The following is a 23,781-nucleotide window of genomic DNA, read 5'->3' on the forward strand; positions in this document are numbered from 1 at the left end:
GGTGTCTTCCTCTGTCACAGGTTCGTTGCAAGCTCCAAGGTAAGCTTGTTCAGAGTCTGTGGTAGTAGCACAGGCACTTTTAGGTCTGTTTGGTGTCTGGGCAGTGCCCAGTCTGCATTCAGACTCTTAAGTCTGAGAATCCTGTTATGATGGCTTGTTCCAGCTGCTGGTAGTGCCACAGCCAAAGCCAGAACACGGTGCCACTCTGGGCTGGATGTAATCGAGAGCGGATGGAGTCTGCTTGGTGTGTCACACTGGTCGAAGACTGCAGGTGAAAATTAATGTGAAGTTATGTTCGAACATCAGTTTCCACTGTAACAAAACCTGTTGATGAAAAGTTGAAAGTTTTTTAGGCAATTTAGATATTTCAAAGTCACATGTTATTAAAAATGTAATACCTCCCACTTTATCAAAGATATTTGCCGGTAAGGAGAACCATATCTCTTCGCCGTTCCTCAAAAAAGATTGGAGCCATTTCATTTTCAATATTCCATTCATAATTTCAAAGTCGATTGCCTTTATGCCACCTTCCTCATAATTTTTCAACAGATCCCCTTTTCTAATGTAGTGATGTTTATTTTTCCAAATAAAATTTAAATTGATTCTATTAATTTCTTTAATTAACTTTGGAGAAATAGCAAGAGAGTAGGATGGATATATCAGTCTGGAAATAGATTAAATCTTGGTCAACATCGTTCTTCCAAATAATGTTAAATCTCTTTGTAGCCAACTGTTTAATGTTTTTCCACATTTATCAATATTATCTTGGATATTCTTTTTTTCACTTGTATCTGATAATTTGGTGATCCAAATACCTATATCTAATGTCATTTTTGACTGGTATATTATATAGTGAGGATTCAGAGCAGTTATGAATGCTCATCAGTTCACATTTTCTCAGATTCAGATATAGGCCCGATGCTTGTGAAAACCGCTCTATTACTTTTACAGCCACTGGTATTTGTTCCTTATTTTGTAAAAACAGAGTTGTATCGTCAGCGAGCTGACTTATGAGTAACTTGTGGTTGTTTATCTCTAAACCTTTAATATTTTAATTTTTAACCGCAATTGCTAGTAGTTCAGTCACTGCAATGAATAAAAGAGGAGAACTACTACAGCCCTGTCTTATTCCTCGTTCAACCTTAAATCTAGGACATGTACCTTCTGAGAGGGAAACACAGCTATTAATATCCGTATGCAACATAGTGATCATATCAAGAAACTTATTTCCAAAGCCAAAGAGTCTCAGTGTGTTAACAATAAATAAATGTTCCACTGAATCGAATGCTTTATGGAAATCCCAAAAAAAGATAAAACCATCTTCCTTAATTAAATAATTATAATCAATAAGATCAAGGACCAGGCAGATGTTATTATGGATGGATCTTCCTTTAAGAAAACCAGATTGTGTTGGGCTGATTAATTCAGATATACCCGTCTTTAATCTTGCTGCCAAAACTGTTGTTAGAATCTTGTAGTCTGTATTCAACAGTGTAATAGGTCTTAAATTGCTTAATATTTTCTTATCTTTTCCAGGTTTTGGAATCAATTTTATTATTCCTTGTTTCATAGTTTGCATCAGTTCTTTTTGATTAATACATTCATTTATAGCCTGAAACAATAGGTGTTTTAAGTCTTCACAAAAGTGTTTATAAAAGTTAGATGTAATACCGTCTGGACCTGGCGAATGATCAGATGCCATTTTATTTATAGTCAAATTCTACAATTCTTAGTTCCTCATCACAAACTTCTTTAAAATTTTCATCAATAACAGGAATCAAGTTGTTAATTTTATCAAAAAAAGATGAGGCATCTTGTTCTGAGTAGGAAGATTTATAAAGATTCCTATAAAAATCGAAAACTTCTTTTTCAATGCGTTTGGGTTCTGTACATTCCTCTCCATCAACTGTTAGACTACAAATCGAATTATATTCTTGTCTGCGTTTTTCTGATTTGCAGAAGTATGCAGTATTCTTTTCTCCTTCTTCAATCCACCGGGCCCTGGATCTAATATATGCACCTTTAGCTTTATCTATATACATTCTATCCAATTTGGATTGCAAATTACTTATTTTTTCTTTGTCCTCTTCACTCCAATCTGATTTACTATAAAGTGTCATGAGTTCTTTAACCACTGTTACTTCTTGAGCTCTCTTTTCTTTATTCACTTTTTTTTACCAAACGTTATTGAATGCTTTCTAATACTAAATTTCAGACATTCCCATTTTAGTATAGATGTGTCTAGTGTATTGTCATTTTTTATATCAACATTTTTTTTTTTTAATGGAATGACAAAACTCTGAGTTTTTTAGTAACTGAGAGTTAAATTTCCAATAATCTTTTGGTTTGTTATTTTTATTACTGTTTCGGATTTTCAGGTTAATAATACAATGATCACTTAAAGGACAGTTAGCAATTTCTGTTTCTGTGACATGATCTGATATTGAGTTTGATATCAACCAATAATCAATTCGTGATTTGTTTTGACCATTAGGTTTATGCCACGTAAACTGTTTCACCCCACTATGTAAACTTCTCCAGATGTCTATCAATTGGTTATTATTAGCAAAAGCTTCCAAAATTGGGTTTCTATGTTCACTCAATAACTTGGAAGGCCATCTATCCATCCACTCATCAGGAGTTAAATTGAAATCCCCTCCAACAATAATATGATCTGTGGGGAATTTTGCTTTTAGTTCTATGATATTTGATGTAACAGATTTCTATTTTTGTTATCGTTGTTATAACCATATATGTTAATCAGAATAACAAGATTAGCATCAATTTCCAAAACACACACTGTAACGGATTTCTGTAATTTGAACAGTATTTTACTGTAATATGTACAGTAAGATACTGTAAAATATGTATACAGTATGTTACAGTAAACAGCAAAGGATTATGGGAAAATATAGGGTCACTACTGTAATTCTTCACTACTGTAAATCAATTTACAGTAGTGAACTTGCCCGCGAAAAACTGACCAATGGCAAGAGGGATTTCTTTTCAAGTGTTTTTTTGAGGGGTGAAGTGGCAGTTAATGCACGGACAAAAGATCATGTAACTCACCAAAAAGGTTAGTATATAATTTCTATTTTATGTAAAACAAACATTTTCAAATGTTTTTACTTATGTTAACAGCAAACTAACATGATGTATCGTTTTGTTTTCGTCTGAATGGTTTTAGTGCCTTTTTTTCCTGACTGTCGTCAGAATGTTTTTTTGGTGCCTTTATTACTGTCTTTTTTCCTGACTGTCGGCCGGGTCGCTGTCACAGTGATAATATTAACTGGTGAGTAAGTTAAGTTCACCTATATTAGCCGAAATATTCTTTAGTTAAAACTATAAAAAATAATGGTTGTGTGTTCCTCTGCCTCTTTAACGCAAGTTAGCTCATCAGGCGGGCGGAGTCGTCGGTAACGTTAACCGAGCTAACAGCGAACTCAACGTGAAATACTGAGGTAAAGTGAGATAGACGAAACCCTTGTTAAAGTGCGGGTTTTAAACAATATTTTCACGTAGGCCTATATGATTTATTTTCAGGTTTGTGATCTGGATAATGCCATCTGCAACGATGGAGTGTGTTGGAGCCTTTTCATTGTGACAACATCAACTGGTATGTAACGTTATGGTCAACTTCACCTAAATTAGCCGAAGTAAACTTATTAAACAGAGAAGCATAATAACTTTGGTATGTTCTGTCTCCTCTTTCACAACTTTTTGGCAGATGTACAACGTAAATACTGAGTAAAAACTAAGTTAAAGGGATAACGTTACACCTTAAACAGAAAATTATGTAGTCTGTCATCATTTACTCGCCCACAACGTGTTCTAAACCTGCATGAAGTTCTTTCGTCTGAACATAAAATAAGATATTTTGAATAATGTTGGTAAATAGTGGCTGGTCCGCATGGACTTCTATAATAGAAAAAATACTTTGGTTGTCAATGGGGACCAGTAACTGTTTGGTTGCTCATGTTCTTTAAAATATCTTCTTTTGTATACAGCACATTAAATAATTTAATGGAAGTTATGAACAAGTTGAGGGTGAGTAAATGGTGACAGAATTTACAATTTTGAGTAAACTAACCCTTTATCCAACACCATTGTTATTGTTAATTTCATCTTTTGTTTTATTTTCATGTTTGTGGTCTGAATTATGTCGTCTGAAATGTCGGAGGTGTATTTTGGAGTCTTTTTTGTGATTGCCTTCGTAATAGTGATAACATCTACAGGTGAGTAAGATGACATCAACTAAATTAGCTGAAGTATGCATTAGTTAAGCAGGCAAACATGTTCTTTTCTGTTCTTTATTTTGAATTTGCAGCGGCCATTCCCTCCGGACTGTACATCACTGCTGACGCTCTCCACTAATACACAGAACGGGTTGACGTTGGAGGAGGAAGAGGAGAAGGAGGAGGAAAGGGTTAGCAATATACCATTATCAATATAGCAAAGTTTTGCTAACTAATATTTTTAATGTTGTTTAATTGATTAAAAACTATAAACACCATACAACATCATATCTTACCTCATCTTCACCCCACATGTTATTGTTGTTAGTAATAAGTTCTGTTAACTTATTGTATTTTAGTTTTTTCTGTAAACTATAACACTAAAAGGCTGCTGTGACTTTGTCTGTTTCAGGAGAGTCTGTTCTCAAAGCAAAAACATGGATGCTGACAATGAAGGGCAGAATCATCATCCAGTTACAACTGCTAACAGACGACTCTTCAGCATTAGCTGTCTATTTTGTCGAATGCAGAATCAGGTAAACCAAAATATATATATACATATATATTTTTTTACATTACATTACATTTACATGCATGCATTTGGAAGTCACTTTTATCCAAAGCAACTTACATTGTATTAAGTTTAATTTAAATTATCCATTCCCTGGAAATCTAAGCTACAGGAATGTATTGAAAAAGAATGAAGCTTTAATGATTTTAATGTAATGTATTATGGGGTAACCATCCCTGTAGGTTAGGGGTGGAAATTGGCAAAAAATTGATGATTCGATAGTATTGCGATATTTGGGCCACAATTCAATATTATTGCGCTTCCTAACATTGCGATACAGCAAGTATTGCGATTTGATTCTGCGATATATTGCGATTCATGTCCCCCATATTATTCAAAGACATTACAAAAAATAAGACTGCTTAACTCACTTCAAATGTCACATTAAATCTGTGAACATCTTCTACACATTTACTGGAGGCTAGTGCAAAAACTTTGTCCTTGAACATTCAGGACACAGGACCTTATTACAGAACGTAATTATATGAACGCGTCACCACCGCATTAGCACCAAAAACATGGAGATTTTATTTTAGAGAATAATTACACAACCTATTCGATATACTATAATTCTATAATTAAATAAACTAATCGAATATCCAAAAATTGTGACTCATCCCTGCATGTAATACCTTGTTTTTTTCCCAAAATCTTCACTAACGTCTCGATTTTCGAAGGGGATTATAAACGTTTCTTCCTTAGTTCGCTTTTATTTAGGCCTATTACATTCACATTCTTTACTGTGGTAAAGTAGAAAAACGTTGTAGGACAGATAGCCTACATTTTTACTTGCACGTCAGATTCATTTCAACACAGGTTTTGCTTGTTATTAGACATGTACGGCACGTCAAGTTTATTGGATTTTTAGTTTCGCTCTCTTTGGCAGCGCAATTTCAAACATAGCTTAAATGTCTTGCCCTTGTGGAAGATTAAATTCACTTTTCATACCTTTTACAACAAGTAGAAAACATGAAGATATCAGAAAATAGATCGATGGTCTCTTTCCTCCTCGTGTCCCACATCCCTCTCAAAGCACAGAGCGGTATGGCTTCATGTGGAATCACGTGTCTTTGTGTGGAAGTATTAAACGAAAGTTTTTTTTTTTTATAGATTTAACTTTTCTATTATGTAAGTTTCTAATATTTACTGATATGTGTTTGAATGCTTTACAGGCTTTGTGTTGCTTCTTTGACGGAATTGCTCAAATAAAGACTTTTTTGCTCGAATAAACTACATTTTTTTTATTTCAATTTTCATAATAACCCCCGAACCACTGCAGTTAGTTGGTCCATTACCACCGCAGTGGTAAAAAAAAACTGCCACCGTCACAGCCTTATAACCTTTATTGTAATACTTTGCGCTACTGTATCAATATAATTGCGTGCGCAAAATATCGCGACACTGAACATAATCGATTTTTCCCCCACCACTACTGTAGGTGGATTCAGAATCAGATGTAGTGCTTTTATTAACGCCAAAGTACATGCAGCATCAAGTTTGAGGGTTAGGGAAAATTCTGCCAACACCGGTCTGAAAAAATGATATATTTTTCCCTGCTTGTGTTTGCAGGTTCATTCTGAGAGTCAACCCTGATGGCACCAAACACCAAAGGCACAGATCAGATGGAAATCTGGAAAGGTCCAAAGAAAAGCATCAGCCTGAAACCCTCAGTGTTTCTCATCAGAGAGCTTGTCAACTTTGACTGGCAAAATTACTGAAATGTAACAACACAACACTGACTTTGACTGTATTTTATTGTTTTAAGGCCTGTTTTGCTTTTCAGTGTGTGTACGTTTTTGCCATGCTACAGATACAAATGGTCACCAGGAGATTAATTCTATGGACTTTGGAGATGTTGCCCTTTTTTTTCTTCAGCTAGTGGCTCCTAAAGGTCAAGATTTGTAATTTGTACTTCTAAAACAAAATGTTCAATGATTAAAAAGAATATTATAAGGACAAATGTTTGAGTTATTGTGATTTTTTGGGGGGTGGGGTAAACATAAATTAAAAAAAGAAAATTTAAATGATGAGGAAAAAAACAAAAAAAAAACAATACTAATACTGTAAATGAAAATACGGTAATAATACAGTAAATGCTACAGTATACTGTAAGTGAAAATACAGTAATAATACTGTAAATGCAATTACAGTAAATGGTACAGTATACTGTTAAGTGAAAATACAGTAATAATACTGTAAAACATTTTACAGTAACTTACTGGCATCCAGCTGCCAGTAACTTACTGTAAAATTTACAGCAACCTCTTTACAGTGCAGGCTACCCAGTGTCCCTCCTTGTCTGCTTTTTCACCCAGAATCTTACCAGGGCATCTGTTGAAACATAAGGCAACTCCAGCCGACCGATTTGTCCCATGACTGAAGAGAATTTTATCTCCCCATTGTTGTGACCAAAACTTAACATCAGATATCTCAGAGTGAGTCTCTTGAAGAAAGGTGCAATGTGCTTGTTGCCCTTTGCAAAACAAAAAGACAGCTTTTCGCTTAACTGAGTCTTTAAGTCTCCTTGTATTAAAGGAAATAAAAGAAAGGTCAGTATTTAACTGAAATACAGAACACATGAACAAATGAACTTTTTGTGAAAAAAATAAAAAAAGTAGGGAGGTGGAGTAAAACCGTTGAGGTAGAAGTCCCATCACCCGAACTGATCCACTATGTATTCATTTCAAGCTCTAGTTTCAGCCCCTAACTTAAGTGTCCTCCATAATACACTTGCCTTCGATGAATCCAAACGGGCCCCTGAAGCCTGCAGCCTTTCCTTCCTTTCTAGCCTGGTCGATTTTGGGCCAGAGAGCCTGTCTGGAACGCCAGTCCTCTTGAGTCAGATCTTCAGTAAAGCGAATCCCCTCTTCTTTGCAGATTGGAGAAGTTTTTGTTCGCCTCCAGATGTCATCTCTCACTGCTCGTCGCACAAATAAAATGATTATTTGTCGTTGCCGGTTGTCCATCATTCTTCCCACTCTGTGGACAACGTCGACCGCTTCATCCATCTTTACTGCCAGGTCTGGTGCAATCCTGCGAAGAAGCTCCACCACCTCCGCTCTTATGTTTGCATTAGCCGTTTCTTTTTTCCCTTTGATGCGCAGGCACCACCGTCTTTTGTATCTGTCATTGTTCAGTACCCGACCCCTCATGTCTTCATTTTCTTTAGTCAGTGTCTCCACTTTCTTTTCCAGGTGTTTTATTTTCGTTTTACACTCTTTTAGCTCTTCTGCGTTGAACTGCACCAATTTAGCAATAGAAGCTAGCATGGAGCTGTGCTGTTGCAACTGCGTGCTAAATTCTTCCATGCGGTCGTCTACACGTTGACCGAGAGAGTTGATAGCATTCAGTATGGTCTCGGTGTTTGTTTCTTCTTGAGACATACCTTTCGTTTTCTTCTCCAGGTGTGTTTTTTCGGGGGTTTCCGCTGGAGTTGTCGGCCCTCGTTTGTTCTTGCTAACGTTAGCCATATCTGCATAGTCGTGTACACTTGTTTTCACACAGCTTTCAAATGGGAGACTTTTTTGCGCCGGAGGCTTTCCGCTGTTGTGTTTCTTCATTTTCGTGCTGAGAACTGGACAAATGGCAGTTAATAGTGGATATGTATTTTTTAATTAACTATAACATCAGGACTTCTCGAGGAGCTCAGTGAGATGCGACTGCACGGACCGCCATCTTACCGGAACCCCCCCATAACTCTGTCTTCTTACGATGCACTTGGGGATGTACGATTACTCCAGAGCACTCGTAGATCTACGAAGATTTTCAAGTGCTACTTAAGCTACGATGCTTTTGGGAAACAGACCGTAATATTAAGATCAGTCGTACGATCGTTTTTACGATCAACTTAGGCTTACGATGCTTTTGGGAAACGCAGCCCAGATGAGTTTGAGCTTGGATGGCCCTATGGTGTCAAAATCATTCCAGTGCACTGACATGTCATGTTTTCTTCACATATATTCTCCAAAGCTGACAGAAATAGAGGACAAGTATATATCCATAAAGAACAAAGAACCTTTAACATCCATGGAATCTTTTCAAAAGACAAAATCTTCTTTATTGTGGAAAAAGGTTCTTTAGATTTTAAAAATGTCCTTCATACTAGTAAAAAATGGTTCCTTCAAGAACTGTTTACTAAATGTTTCTTTGGGGAACCAAAATTTCATCTTAATTTGGCCATGTTCATACAGCAGCAGAATATGGCTGTTGTCAGTCTGGTATTTCAGTCCTTAATACGGTTACGTTCATAAACAGTTTGATTATTTACAGGAGGGACAACCGCATTCTATTACAAACTCATTCCTGTAAATTTTAGGATTTATAACAGCATTCTCGAAAAACCCTATAGGTCAAGGTCAGTTTATTTCTAAAGCACATTTAAAAACGTTTGCAGGCCAACCAAACTGCTGTACAATGAAATAAAAATAAAAATAAAAAAAGAGTACACAGTAAATGAACAACAGTTGGTGCATGATAAAACAAAAAAAATTATTTCCTTTTCCTTTAAATCCTCACTTATCGGGCTTATGCTACTCTGAACTTTGTAAATTTAAGCACTTCTTGTGTTGTTTTTGCCTCTTCACGATGACTCGCTTAATTCAGTCCTAATTTTCAGTCCTAAAACAAAAGCGTCTGCTAAATGACTAAATGTAAAAATGTGTAAATGTAAATGATAAAGCACCAATTTAAAGAAAGTCAAGGGTCAAGAGCCCAACTAAAGCAAACACTGATCTCCATAATGGTGACCTCAACCAAAACATTTTCAATAAGACATCAACATCTAAACCTCTGTTAATTCTCAATAAGATCTTATGTAGACGTGTGACAGAAATAAAGTCAGTCTGGTAGGTTAGTAATAAGTGAAGCTGGTAATGCTGTTTGTGGAGTTGTTTAATCAGATCTTCAGAGAGCTAATGTCTTCTATCTTCAGTTCATCTAAGGCTCAGTTCATCTGAATAAAGTTGTAGTTTGTGTTCTTATTACTCTTTCGAAAGATGATTGAAAGAATGTTTCAGGAACATCACACAAAACCTTTAAATAACATTCTAGTAACATTAAGGAAACTGGACATTTTTATGTTCTTGGAATGTTAGAAATCAACATTCCTATAATGTTGAATTTTAAATCAAAATTAAGTTGAAAGAACGTTTGAGGAACATTATACCTTTTAAAACACGTTCCTCTAACGTCAGGAAAACTGGACATTTTTCATGTTCCCAGAACCAACAGTGAATATTTGGAGAACGTTCTTATAACAAAAGTCTATTAGCTGGGTAATCAGTGGTATGACTCTTTCCATCGAGTTTGAACTTGTTCACCTGTCTTGGCTCAAAGCTGCTTGCTTGAAAACTGTTTTTACTTATGTGGTAAGTAGGCATATAATAAAAGGGCTAAAGCACAGTCATCCAGTTGTTATCACAAATTAAGCTCAGGATTATAAAAGACCTCTACACTTCAGGTCAGTCCTAATCAAGATGTCAGGGTTTATTTTGTGATAAATACCGGCTGATTGTACTTTCTCCCATACTTTGTGTTCATGTCCAGTGTTTGGTTGAACATGTTCTTCGTGTGTGTTATGCTGTCAGTATGAAATCCATCAGCATGAAGATCAAACGTGTGTCTGGAGCCTGGAACACACCAAGCCGACGCCGACGAACTAGCACTGATGAAAGCCGACTGTGTTGTCGCCTTGCGTCGGGGTAAGAAGCTGCACTTGAACACACCGAGAGAACTACAGCCGACTGTCAGCTAGAAGGCACGTTAACTGCGCGTAAATGACACAACTGTCTATTTCTGCAGATATATTCGTCAATATTTGTCATTCAAAAAGGGAAACCGATGCTGCGGCTGCAGATACACAAACCATAAACAAAGCAGTGCGTGCTTACCGTTTTGACTATCAATCCTGCTAAACACTTTCTTTAGTCCTCTCCGCTCATGTTAATATTGAAATATTCGCCAAGGAACACTCAGGTAAGATGACGTAACATTAGAGCAGCCTTCTGTCTGTACCGTTTTGACTTGCTCGCTGTTTTGCTATTATTCTCGTGCACTGCCTTGTTCACTAAGCTGAACAGCCAATCAGAGTTCCCTCCTTCACCGACGGCCCGACGCCAATTCAACATGTCGAATCGGCCGAAAAAAAGCAGACGAGGACCAATTTCAGCCGACGGTGCAAAACACACTGAGAAAACTTAGTCGGCCGACACACAAAAACTGCCCGATGGCCGACCGTCGGCTTGGTGTGTTCCAGGCTTTAGAACCGTTCCAGTGCTTCTAAAATGGAAACATTGGACATTTTCTCATAATCTCATTTTACAACATTTTACTGTCTAACTGAGCAATCATGCGTTAATATCTCTTTGAAATGTATGTTGGCTGTTGGTGTAGTTCATTAAAACCTTTCTTTGACTTACTATGAATGATTCTTCACTCCGTAAAGCTTCAATAAACTAGTGAATGCAGATCCTGTCCTGACACTATTCTAAAAAATGTAAATATGTCCAGCTTTCAGCAGGTATACGGTACGTTTCTTGAATATCAGCATGAACAATTGTGTCATGATTCCTGTCTTGTGTTCCCCTCGTCTTGTGTGGACTTTTGTTATTTCCTGTTCTGTGCCATGTTTTGTAGTCCTTTGTAGTTTTTTGTTCATTAGTCTCCCCAGGTGTTTCTGATTAACCACGCCCACTTGTTAGCTTGTTTAGCTTGTTTGCCTGTGTATTTAAACCTCTGTGCTTCAGTTGTTGTTTTTACCTTTTATGATTAGGTTCCACTATTTTTGAACGTAAAATTTTATCAGTAGTACTGCAAACTTGACTGTTTTGAATCTAAAATGTGATTTACGTGATGCACACACGTTTTTCTGCAGAGAACAACCTCTGATTCAAGCAACATGGTTCCAAACGCAAAGATAAGGTGCAGATAAGATCCAGCTCGCACAAAATTGATATCCATTCATTACTGTAAGCTATAAGCTATGTGAGCACATGGAAAACAGAATCCATACCGGACTTGTTTATTAGTGACAGTAGTCTTTAGGTGTTAATAAGAGTATGATCTTGCTTCAATTCCTGCGTCAAATAAGTAAATTGAGATGTTCTCTTTCCATACAATAAAAAAATGTATAGCCTATATGTAAGCAATAAGGTATGAGAGGCTGTGCTGTATCGTGAATAAGTAACGGCTGAAGGGCGTTGTAAGGCACGACGCGAAGCTTATTACTTATTCAAGATACAGCACTTGCCTCGAGTACCTTATTGATTTTATAAAACAGTTGCCACACAATACAAATATTAAAGCCGAAAAATATTTATCTATGCAACTTTCATGAAGTAAAATCACTAAAAGCATTCCTTCCGCTGGAAAATATAGTCCCTGACCGTAAACAGCAACAGAAGTTGCATACATTATTTCGCCAATAGATGGCGGCAAAGACTGTCTTATGAATGAGTCAGTCGGTAGAGAAGACTTTAATATTGAAAAGACTCAAACTTGTTTTCACGGAGAAGGAAGACGCAACTGACTGATGACTAGCGTTATAGGCACAGGAAAACCCCTTAATGGTTAACTGTTAAAAGGACAAGATATCGCAGCGGACGTTCAAATGGATTATTTTATTATGAGTATAGGACTGACCTGAAGGAAAATGCAATGTCTACTGTGAATGCTGGTAACTTTACACTCGCTTTCTCGATCTCTCACAATACTCCACTATAGCTTCAATGAACAATATCAATGAGATCACACATGTGTTTAAGTTGCTAAGAGTGGTTGGTAGGGGTGTTGTAGGGATACATAGAACCATTGGGTGAAGCGGTCATAGCTGTGTTTTATCGTGAATAAAGCACAGCTATTGACCAGTCAGAATCAAGGATTGGAACCAGGGTTCGAATTATGATTTCATCTTTGTGGGGGTCTCTTTAAAAAAAAAAAAAAAAAAAAAAAAAGTAGCCTATGAGCAGGCTTAATGTAATATAAAAATATAAAAATTTGTAAATATAATACAAATTTAATTTTTAAAAAAAGCGTTGGTAACACAATTCAATTTAAATAGTACATTTGGTTTAATTTGTCGTTTAATGAAGTCTAAGATGTTGGAAGTTACAAGTTTAGATATGTGCTTAAGTGGTCCAGTGGTAGAACTTTTGCCAAGCGTGTCAGAGGTTCTGGGTTCGAATCCGTACTCATATAGTTTTTTTTTTTCTTTTTATCAAATCCGATTATGTTTATCAGTGGTTGTATATCAGGCAGAGACACGTTTGTGTGCATTTTGTTTTGTAATTTCACTGGAACGAATAGAGAGTCTCCACAACGGATTGAAGCGAGTGAAGACTGTGCGCGAGCCACAAACAAACACAGTATCCGCGCCACTGATCGCAGCGGCAACGAGCACTTTTATCACTTGATTTAAGCATAAGGATGTACCGTAGTGTGATGACGATCCGAGATCCCGCGAGATACATGTGTTTGGCATCTGTCCTATCTTTTAAGTCACGCTACAGTAGTCCGAAGGAAAAAGTGCTTTATTTGTAATTTAAAATAATGGTGCTGATGATTTTTAGAGACCCCCACAGGTGTATGATTTTACTGCTTTCATGGGAGCTCATCCTCTCTCTATGGGAGCTCAGCTCCCACTGGCTCCCACGTAATTCGAACCCTGATTGGAACTAACCGTTTTATAAATACATAAAATACTGTACATACACACACCTAGCTACAGTAACAGGGAATGTTTAATTTCAGGAATTCTTTAGGAATGCTCAGAGAACATTAAAAAGTAACTTTTTCATCTTTGCAATTTGATAAAATGTAATGTTTCCTTGATGTCTGCATAACCAAGAAACATTTCCAAAACAGGAAAATCCGCTGGATGCGGCAAAATGTGATGTTAAACTTTTTGATGTAAGACTTTTGCTGACAAATAAACAGGGATATCTGTGTTAAGAAAAACGTACACGTTGTTTATTTAAGATTGTATTTATAGAGAAAGTAAATCAGTTTATGAACAGTTGAACTGAATTCCTCATTTACTGTTTCTGAGGTCTATTGTGAAGATAAACAAATCCACATCAACACATAATGCTTTTCATTGCTGGAGTTTATTGTTGATTTTTTTCAGTTGTAGATTTAAAAAAGTGACCCAAAACAAAGAAGAAAATAATTGACGAGATTACACAACAGTCATATATCCCAAGTTACCATATATACCAGGATTTACTAAGTTTCACAGTTAACAGAGGAAAGGAAACCCAAAACCTTAATTTGATTGTTTTGTTGTTTGTTTCTGAGAAACTCTGTAATGTTTCTTCAAATGTCTAAGACACACGTCTGATCTTCATGCTGATGGTTTTCATACCGACAGCGTGACTGGTCTTCCAGTGGTACCAAACATCTCCAATGGCAAAAATGGTGGGATCTTCCCCCCATATATACACACCGTTGGGGTTTGCATAGTGACAGGTATTGTACCAAAATGCCCCAAGATACTGTTTGGCACAGTTCTTCTCCCAGGGGTCTTGGTCTTTGTCAAAGGTGGTGAACTTCTGTTCATTATGGTAAGTCAGAGAGTCGCCTGCAGAGAAGAAGACCATCATTGAGGACATCAGGTGCACATTTACTCAACTGAGTGTGATTTCTTGAATGTGAATGAAAGTGTCCTACCTGCTCCTCCATCCTTGAACCCTGAAACATGCAGTTTATATCCGTCAGTTTCACAATCCACAGAGAAGGACGAGTACAGAGCAAAACCCTTCCTTCCAGTGAAGTCCTCCAGATCCACTCTCAGCATGTACTTTCTGTTACGTGTCAGCTGGTACATGTTCTCCAGCCCTGTTCACACACACACACACACACACACACATGAAGAACATGTTCAACCAAACACATGATCGTCCACACAAACGGACACACATTGTGAGATCTTACCCAGCCAGTATTCGCTCTCCACATTCCCGAATCCTCTCTTGTACTGATTCCACGGCCGATAGAAATTCACACTGCCGTCCATTCTCCTCTGAAACACCTGTGATGGGTTTATATAGAATATATGATTCATAATGTACTGTATGTCCTGATGTGTTTGATGACCTAAAGCCACATTCGTACCGTCCATCCTCCGTTGTCATCATCTTTCCCATCTGAAACCATGTCACAGTAAACCCAGACAGGAATGTCTCCAGCTGGATAGATGGTGTAAATCCCACTGAGCTTTTGTCCTGCTTTATAAAGGTCAGAACAGTCGGCCGGCATGTCTCCATCCTGACTGCACCCGTTCACCAGAACAACAGAGAGAAGAACCGCCAAGAACACCATAAACTAAACGAGACAGAGAGAAAGAGATGAACATCACACTGAAAACCCTCTCTAGAAATGTAGAGTTGTTGATGAACTTACTGCCATCTTCTCAGTCTCTCCTCAGTAGATCACAGCAGATATCGGATTTATCTAGACAAAAATAACAGAAACATTTACATTTTTTCAGTCTGAATGTTCTGTGAGGTAAATGAAGAATAAAACAGTAACTCACCGTTTGTGTTGTTCAGTCTGACACAAACACTCTTTATATATCTGTCAGATTCTCAGACTCCTCCTCTGTGTTACAGAGGAAATTTACTTTACAAACACCCACATTTTGGAATCAAATAAAAAAGGCATCTGTCATCCTTGATACAAACTGTACATGTAGTGAGACAAAATTGTATTTGATCTATTCAGTAAGTCTGACTGAACCTGGGTCATTTAGTTTATAACTACAGTTTGTAGTTTGGTTTAATTCCATCATGATTAATTATCATGTTGGATGTAAAAATGACCATTTATCCAATGACATCCTGTGTTGTTTGATGTGCTTGCTGTGACTTCAATGCTTGGTCCCAAATTATTCTTTTGATTATTATTATAAATATTCTTGAATGAAAGTCAATGGCAGCCCATAGACCTGTTTGGTGTGAAAAGTTGTGAAAATTGGCACATAGATAGAGGAGAGTCTGAATATTGACTGATCATTTTGAACCGTAAGACCTAGAAACTACACTTTTCCTCTGATTCAGGAGCTCATGCCGAGTTGAATGCATCCATGCTAACCAAAGTTTGCTCAGTTTCGGAACAGTGCCATCTACTGGTCGAGAGATATGAAAATGGCCTTTTTCGAGTTTGACCAAGTCACAAATTAGTCTCTTTAGATTCTGTACAACATGTAGAGTTGAGTGAGACCCAATTTTTACATGTCTGCCATTTATATGATTAGAACTTGTGTTCTGTTTGACCTTTCATTTTCATTGCCTGAAACTTTTCTCTTGTCCACCAGTTTAATTTATTGCTTTAACCCTTTGATGCATACAATCCATAGGCGTAATTTGCGTGTGGGATGGGTGGGACATGTCCCCACAACTTTTGAAACATCTCGCGGCACGAATGTACCAATACAAATAAATATAACATCTCCAATTAACTAGTAGAGCAGAAATGTGTTGTTTTTTAAATCAAGTGATCAAAGTGCTCGTTGCCGCTGCGATCAGTGGCACAGTCTTCACTCAGACTCAATTTTAGAATCGTCACGTGTTGCCGTCGCGGCTGGTTAGGACAAACACTCTGATTAACATGGAGAAGAAGTTAGTAGTTAGGACGTGGAACCTATAAAAGCTTATTTCCGCCATGGAATAGAAAAAAAGGTAATTGTGACTTTTCATCTCACAATTCTGACTTATTTTCTTTCAATTCCTAGTTTATATCTTACAATTATTCTCTCACGATTCTCTCAAGAATAATTTTTTTCTCATAATTGTGAGATTAAAAAGTCACAATTGCCTTTTATGCTTGTCTATTCTATGGCAGAAAAATGCTTCCATATAAGCAAATGTTGGATTATGTTGGATTTGTTGTTGATCAGTGGCAGAAATGTCATGTTTTCATTTCAGTAAAAGCTTCATGTAAAGCTTTCACTACTATGCTTCCAGTACCACTGTTCCTTATACACAGAATATGCGGTTCCATCAACACCCCACCAACACCCCCGGAAAACAATTTCAGGAGATGACAACTGAAGTTCTGCATAGGGGACCCATTTGACCAGTGGCTTCCCTGAGCAATTCTGTTACTTTCTATTTTTTTCTACTGAACATTCTATAAAGTAATGCCTCTTAGTATGTTGCCAAGAATGCACACATTCAACACTCAACCAAAAATGTAGAATGGCTTACAGAAAACTGAAATATAAAAAGCAATGGATTTCATAACGTCTGCAGGTAGAACTGAAACATGACAAAAAGGTTTTTAGCGTTTTGAAATGTATGTATTTAACAAAATATGGTTTTGGGGAGAAAATTAGAAAAGGATCTGCAACAGTTTACCATAAAGAAATGACATTTACATTTGGCAGATGCTTTTATTCAAAGCAACTTACATTGCATTTCAAGGTATACATTTACATTCTTATCAGTTCTTGCTTTCCCTGGGAATTGAACCCATTACATTGGTGTTGCAAGTGCCAACACTCTACTGTTTGAGCTATTCACCTTATTTTCGAACGCGGAAGTAAATATGGGTCCAGTATCCGGTTTTTGTGCGGCACTTCCGTTTCCTCGCTTCTCTGGGCTAACTAACGATATCGATTGCGAAGGATTATGCAGAGTTGACAGAAAAATGTTACACATGCCTTAGCAGATGAATACAACAAAGAACTAAAGCCCCGCCTCACCCAGGTCGGGTACTGGACCTGGTTGAAAACACTCATGCATCTAGCTGGCAGATTGCCAAAACTTCGCCGGCGCCTTCAGCACCGCCCTAAACACGGTCGAGCCAACGCTGGACTAAGTTAATATATCTATGGAGGTAGGCTATTTTGTCATGTCAAATGTATTAATAATGTCATCAGAATGCAACCAAAGCACATGATAGCAATAAGTAGATGGCTATAAATAATTATAAATCATACAAAATAAATGCCATGATGATCATGCCATGATGACTAGATTTTATACAGGGGTTACTATAATGATTTTGTTTCTCCTTGGAGTTTTTATTCAGACTTCGTAGCCCAGCCACTTTTATCGGGTGGTCTTCTGTAGGTCTTGTGTTCACGAAATGAAAAGAACAAACATACGGTCGTTTCTTCAAATGGTCTGCGTGGCGTGTCCGTTATTTCGGCTCCCATGTTAACCGGTTATTTAGAGCTTGCCTTGCACACTGCCTGCGTGACACGCGCGTCTCAGGGAAAATGCGTGCATGCTAGAAATAGAATCGATGCCTATTTTTCACGCGACACGCAAGCGTTTTGGAAGCGTTTCCAGGCAAAATAGAATAGGAAAATATGTTTGTATGTCATTTTGATATGAATACATATTAATAAATGACATTTTGATGTTTGAATTTAGGTTTTGACATAAATGCAGATATAGCCTAAATGTAAAAAAAATATATATATTATCGATTTTCAAATATTGCACCTGTCAATACAGAACGAAATATTCTGTAGCCTATTTTGCCGTCAATACTGCCGACGTTGTCTTTGCTGCTATATATTTATGTTTAACATTAAGTGCCTTCCACAACTCTCTCCCCATATGTCAAATATATCACCAATGAGGCTTATCATGTTACCTAGCAGCAGCAACGCCTCGTCAGAGACGTTTCTGGTGTGCAAAGACATAGAAAACACCACGCAACAGAAACGCCACGCAGCCAGTGTGTCGCCGGTCGTATAGGGCGCCTGATTATTAAAATGTCAATAATTCGATGATTAAAACACTCCTGCTCCAAGTAAATCTTTCTTTTGTGCCAGTTATTATGACAACCTCTAACTGCACAACGATGAGTTTGTTGTTATGAACAACGCTCGCCAGTGACCGGAAGTGCCTAACCGGAAGTCTCGCACAAAATACCGTCAACTGGCTGCGTCCGTATTTCCGTTAAAAATAAGGTGGATAGGAAGGCTGACGTTTTAAAGGTTAAAAACTATTTTTGTTACATTGTCAGTAATTCTGGTAGTTACATTTTAAACCACCATAACGCTACATATGCGATGGGTGCAGGCGTTGCTCAGGCCCCGGAAATTGAATTTGTTTTTGCAAAATGTACAAATAAATCCTTTTTTTTTTAAAATGGTAAGTCATACTGAAAATGTGGACCAGATATTTCCCTAAAAACACAAAGGATTAATGAGAAGGAAATACAAATGCTGTTTTCCTCCTGCAGCACATCCTGGACTAACAGAGTCTCATCAAACAGACTCAATATTTAATCTTGTCGATTCAACATAGATTGATGTTTGTCATTTTGGAAGATCAGCTGACTGCCAAGACTCAAGAAGAGTCACCTTCTGTAATTTCATCTGTGTGTAACTGGATGGAAAGAGAAAATGTATTTTAGAGCAAGATAAGAAAAGCAGAGACATGTTACTGTTTAATGTTCTGTCATGAAGAGGTTTAGATAGGGGTATATTTGATCATAAAACTGCAGAAAGGTGTGTGAGGGTTTGGTTGTTATCTGTTTATTTATTTACATTACAAATTAAGAAACTGTTGTGACACCATTGACAAATTCTCATAAAAAATGACGTCTCTCAAAATAGTTATGAAAATCTTTCAAAGAATACCAATTACACATTTAAATGAATCATGTTTAAGATCCTTTTTTATGTGCTAAACAGTATGAACAGAATAATTGTATATTTTATAAAGGGTTATTAATATTGTGCCTTTTTAAAATAATTAAGTGGCTGAATGTTAATAGGAAGCATATGTATATTCACAAATTCACACACAAAGCTGGAAGTCATGTGAACTGTAATTCAGCCAAACTTACAAAAGAGCAGCTACACACTACGACAGATCCATAAAATATCAAATGTCCCAATGTCATTTTCTTCAGGACATAAAATATTGGTTCAGTTTTTATCTGACAAAAAAGCTCTGTGAAAACAAACAGTGCTTAATATTATATATGTATCTATGATCTGGTAGTTAATGTTGATTACTAAGCACACAATGCCTTGTGAACATATTCAAATGATTTCATATTGCAACTGTTGTGAACTTAGAATCGAAAGACCAGGAGACTTGGTTGTTTCTTCAGCAGGATTCTTTATTGAGAACACGAGCTGTCGGTAGCTGCAGTCACCAAGTCTGACGTGAATGTTCTCTTACAGTTTATATACATTTAGGGGCAGGAACCGAAAAAGACAGGTTTAGGAACTGGTTTTAGACTGAGAGCATTGCCCACCCTAATCCACTCAGCATATCTATTCAAACACTGAGACCCGAGTACAGGACTGGCTGGACTTTCTTGCTAAAACCCAAACTCCAAGAGTTTCAATAAAACAGGACTGACCAGAGTCGTTTGCTAGAAAACTCTGATAATCATAATTTATACCTAACCTTAACATGCTAAATTCAATGTAAACCTAAATTAAGCATTTTAATAAATCTGGATTTCCACATTTGCCCCTTTGAGAGTCTTAAAAAAACTCTCACAAAAATACAAATTTATACACTTAAAAGTTAATTATTGTAACTTGTGTAAGTTACAGGCACAAAGCAAGTTCATTCTTGTAACGTGTGATAGTTACAGGCACATAGCATGATCTGTGTTGTTCATCTGTAATTGCATGTTGACACAGAAACAAACATGCAATTAGGGTCTGTGAAGTTCTTACGGGTAATATTCTTTTATGGTTGGACCAGTCATTTTCTCGTGCGAGGCGTGAGTCATTTGTTGAATGAAACACTTGATACTGTGGAAGGATACGTAGAACGCCAGTAGGAGAAATAACAGCAGCAGTGCTATTTCTTTAATCCACAGCCAGGGTTTACCAATCAAGTTTCCGAACCATGAAGAATTGTCTTCAGTCATTTGGTGTAATTTTGTTAAAAGATCAAGAATGTCTTGTTGGATTTTGTTTAAATTCTCTGTTGGATCCATTAACCCGGTGCAGCACTCAGGTACACCATACGATGGGATTAAGGCTCCAAGAATTCTTGACCACCACGTTTGAACACAAGTGAGTCCTGGAATGCAGCCATCTTTGTTGATAGAAGGAGCTGAATTATGTAACTGTGGAGAGCTTGGGGTGGAGAACATAAACCAGGGTGACATATTCATCAGCTCTAAGAAGATGTTGTTTCTGGGGTCCACACTTTGTGCGATGTCCATGATGGTTAGTAGTAGTACGACAATCTTGATCATGATGAGGGATGACTGAAGTTCCCGTAGGTGAGTCTGCGTTGTGTATTTTTTTTCTTCTGTGTTGGTCGTAGTCTCTGCAGTTGGTCTAGTTGTTTTCTGGAGGTTGGGTCTTCATATGCAGGTGTGTAGGTCAGTGCATATGGTTAAAACAAACAAACAAAGAACAACTGCAACAGACCAGTATTCATTGTAAAGACTACAAACATTAGGGTTGTATCATCTATTTAATCTGAGTCTGCTAATTGTGGTTCCTTCTTTCCCTATTTCTTAATTTATGAGACACCTAAAAGGAACAGTGAGGTGAGGATGGACTATGGTTGGGAAGGGCCTATAAGGGAATCTTCACCGCAGGGTTGGCCCCCGAAAGCCTGTTGCTTTCGGTTCTTCCCGGGCTCCTCACTAGTCCATGTGTCCTATCCTATCCCTGTAGGGGGAGGAACCACTTTACCGTGTGAAACATGAGTCCAGGTTTTCCTTCCCTGATTTTTCTGACATGTAACACACCTTTTGGCTGTTTCTGTGGCTACATTTCTGAATTTTGGATTACACCATTGATTTGAGAACCTGTGATTCATCGTTGCTGGACCACTGTGACCCAAATTGTGTATTTGTTGAGCCAAATATGCCAGCAGTGATTCGGGAGCAACATACTTCCCCCCTTTGGTCCAGCAGCCAGATGAATCAACGGTGGCTCCTTTGTCTAACCATGTCCATGCTTCATATAGAGGAACATCTTTGTACAAATCAATGATAGATTCAGGAGGCAGAATTGTCTTCTCTGCTGTACTACCTGAACACACTTGTACAGTTACATAGAAACAAGCCTGTTTAGCTGCTACATCTGCAAGAGCATTACCTTTAGCTTCTGTAGTGTTAGTTGTGAGATGTGCTTTCACTTTGATCACCGCTAATTTCTTTGGAAGTTTCATGGCAAACATAAGATCTTTCACTAATTCAGCATGCTTAATGGGGGATCCAGCAGAAGTTAGAAACTGTCTGCTTTGCCAAATGACACCAAAATCATGAATAACTCCAAAAGCATACCTGGAATCTGTGTAGATATTTGCAACTGATCCTGAAGCTAGCGTGCATGCTCTAGTTAAAGCTACCAGTTCTGCAGCCTGAGCTGAAAAATGATCTGGAAGACGACCTGAAGCTACCACCTCAGTGGTGGACGTTACTGCATAACCTGCTCGTCTGTTCCCTTCAATTACTTGAGCTGAACCATCAACAAACAACTCAAATTCTGCATTTTCTATGGGAGTTTCTGCTATTTCACTTGTCGCTGCATATGTAAGCGTAACACAATCATGAGTCATTTCGCCTTCATCCTCTAACACAACTTCAGTCATTGCAGACATCATACATGAGGATGGGTTCGTGACTGGCGCACGCTGTAAAACAATGTTCGGGGCTGTGAGAGTAGTTAACCAATTTCCCCAACGAGAGGAAGTGACAGAAGTGACTTTTGCTTGATTCATTAGTGCGGACACTGCGTGAGGGCATTTTACATTTACCGTCTGACCTAACACCATTACTGCTGAAGCCTGAAGCACTAGATGAACTGCCTGTACTGCTCTTAGGCATGGTCCCATACCTTGAGCTACTATGTCAAGTTTACCAGAATAGTAATGAATTGGACGTAAACTGCCCCCATGATCTTGCATTAGACATGCAGTCATAAAGCCTACGTGTTCATGGACATAGAGCACAAAGGGTCTATCAGACTGGGCAATTCCTAATGCTGGTGCTTGACATAGTGCTCTCTTCAAATCATTGAATGCTTTGAGGTGAAGTTCTTCCATACAAACAATATCTGAATCTTTACCATGGCCTTTCAACAAGTCATAGAGAGGCTGAGCAATCGAGGCATATTCTTCAATCCACGGTCTACAGTAACCTGCTGTTCCTAAAAATGATCGGAGTGTTTTAATGGTAGTAGGCGGAGGTTATGGCTTTGACTGAAGCCGTTCGATCCTGTGTAATAGATCTATTTCCTGCACCTGTATCAAGCAAAAAGTCAATCTCTCTTTCTTTTATGCTACCTTTCACAAAAATTCTTTTGTCATTATGATGGATTACCGGGGAAAGGTAGCTACTCACAGCCCCAACAATTAGTTTTTTTCCTGTTCTTTTTGTGCTCTTAGAAGAGCCTGCGCGAGCTGTCCTAAAGTTTCAGTGGACATTGGCGGAACTACATCAGGATTGTAGGCAGGCTGAGAAGGAGCAGAATTAAGCATAGCATTTCTTTTTGTATCTTGCAACTTCTTCCTACACTCTCGCTCCCAATGTCCTAAGTTTCCACAGTAGTGGCATTTGCCTTCTTTTTTAGACCACCTGTTTTCTTGTTTCGTTGGGTTAAACGTAGCTGCTGCTATTCTCACTTGGCTTTTAACATCAGCATCTCTTTCCCATGTAGCTAACCTGTCTAAGTTACTTCTGAGAGTTCCGTTAGCCCACGTAACATGTAGGAATGGCAAGGCTGATCTGTACTCAGCTATAAGACCATCTGCCCAAATTCGGCTTAGAGCTCCTCTATCATCTAGTACACTTTCAGAATCCTCCACTATTCCACTGTAAGTTGCAGCTGCCTGACAAAATCTTTCAGTGTATTCACTTATAGTCTCTCCTTTCTTTTGTACACATCTAGTAACTTTCGACCAATCTATTTTGGGTCCTAAGAGATTCTTTAGGATTTTCAAAACATTTTCTCTGAAATCGCCTTTACTGGCATGTTGTAGTTCAGACGTAACAGCAGACTCAAAATTGTTGAATTCAGATTCAGGTCGAATT

The 23,781-nt window shown here is 37.8% G+C and overlaps 1 protein-coding gene and 1 long non-coding RNA gene across 6 annotated transcripts; one reads left to right on the forward strand and one right to left on the reverse strand.

Annotated features, from left to right (window-relative positions):
• The first annotated feature begins 2,779 nt into the window (after nt 1-2,779).
• Nucleotides 2,780-6,747, forward strand: LOC311286456. Of its 5 annotated transcripts, XR_014626552.1 has the most exons (8): nt 2,780-3,076; nt 3,188-3,292; nt 3,389-3,461; nt 3,544-3,616; nt 4,221-4,235; nt 4,328-4,426; nt 4,648-4,771; nt 6,376-6,747. It is a non-coding gene; the product is annotated as an uncharacterized lncRNA (long non-coding RNA). The 5 variants fall into 5 exon arrangements; XR_014626553.1 differs by having other exon boundaries at nt 2,782-3,292; nt 4,181-4,235; nt 6,376-6,746; XR_014626554.1 differs by having other exon boundaries at nt 2,784-3,292; nt 6,376-6,746.
• Nucleotides 6,748-13,521: 6,774 nt separating this feature from the next.
• On the reverse strand, nt 13,522-15,336 carry LOC311286430 (microfibril-associated glycoprotein 4-like). The gene is made up of 5 exons (XM_084402650.1): nt 15,202-15,336; nt 14,914-15,123; nt 14,734-14,830; nt 14,470-14,637; nt 13,522-14,380 (listed from the first exon to the last, which is right to left on the reverse strand). Exons 1-5 carry the CDS (start codon nt 15,205-15,207, stop codon nt 14,124-14,126), a joined length of 738 nt encoding a protein of 245 aa, XP_084258776.1. The 5' UTR covers nt 15,208-15,336; the 3' UTR covers nt 13,522-14,123.
• Between the last annotated feature and the right edge of the window lie 8,445 nt (nt 15,337-23,781).

Source organism: Rutilus rutilus, assembly GCF_951802725.1.
Source record: "Rutilus rutilus genome assembly, chromosome: 2".
Taxonomy (NCBI): Eukaryota; Metazoa; Chordata; class Actinopteri; order Cypriniformes; family Leuciscidae; genus Rutilus; species Rutilus rutilus.

What these genes read in the sequence shown, in the direction of transcription:
- LOC311286430 (XM_084402650.1), bottom strand. An exon ending in GGAGAGCGAATACTGGCTGG is followed by an intron (nt 14,638 to 14,733) that starts GTAAGATCTCAC and finishes GTGTGTGAACAG; the next exon opens with GGCTGGAGAACATGTACCAG. An exon ending in GTTCAAGGATGGAGGAGCAG is followed by an intron (nt 14,381 to 14,469) that starts GTAGGACACTTT and finishes TCTTCTCTGCAG; the next exon opens with GCGACTCTCTGACTTACCAT.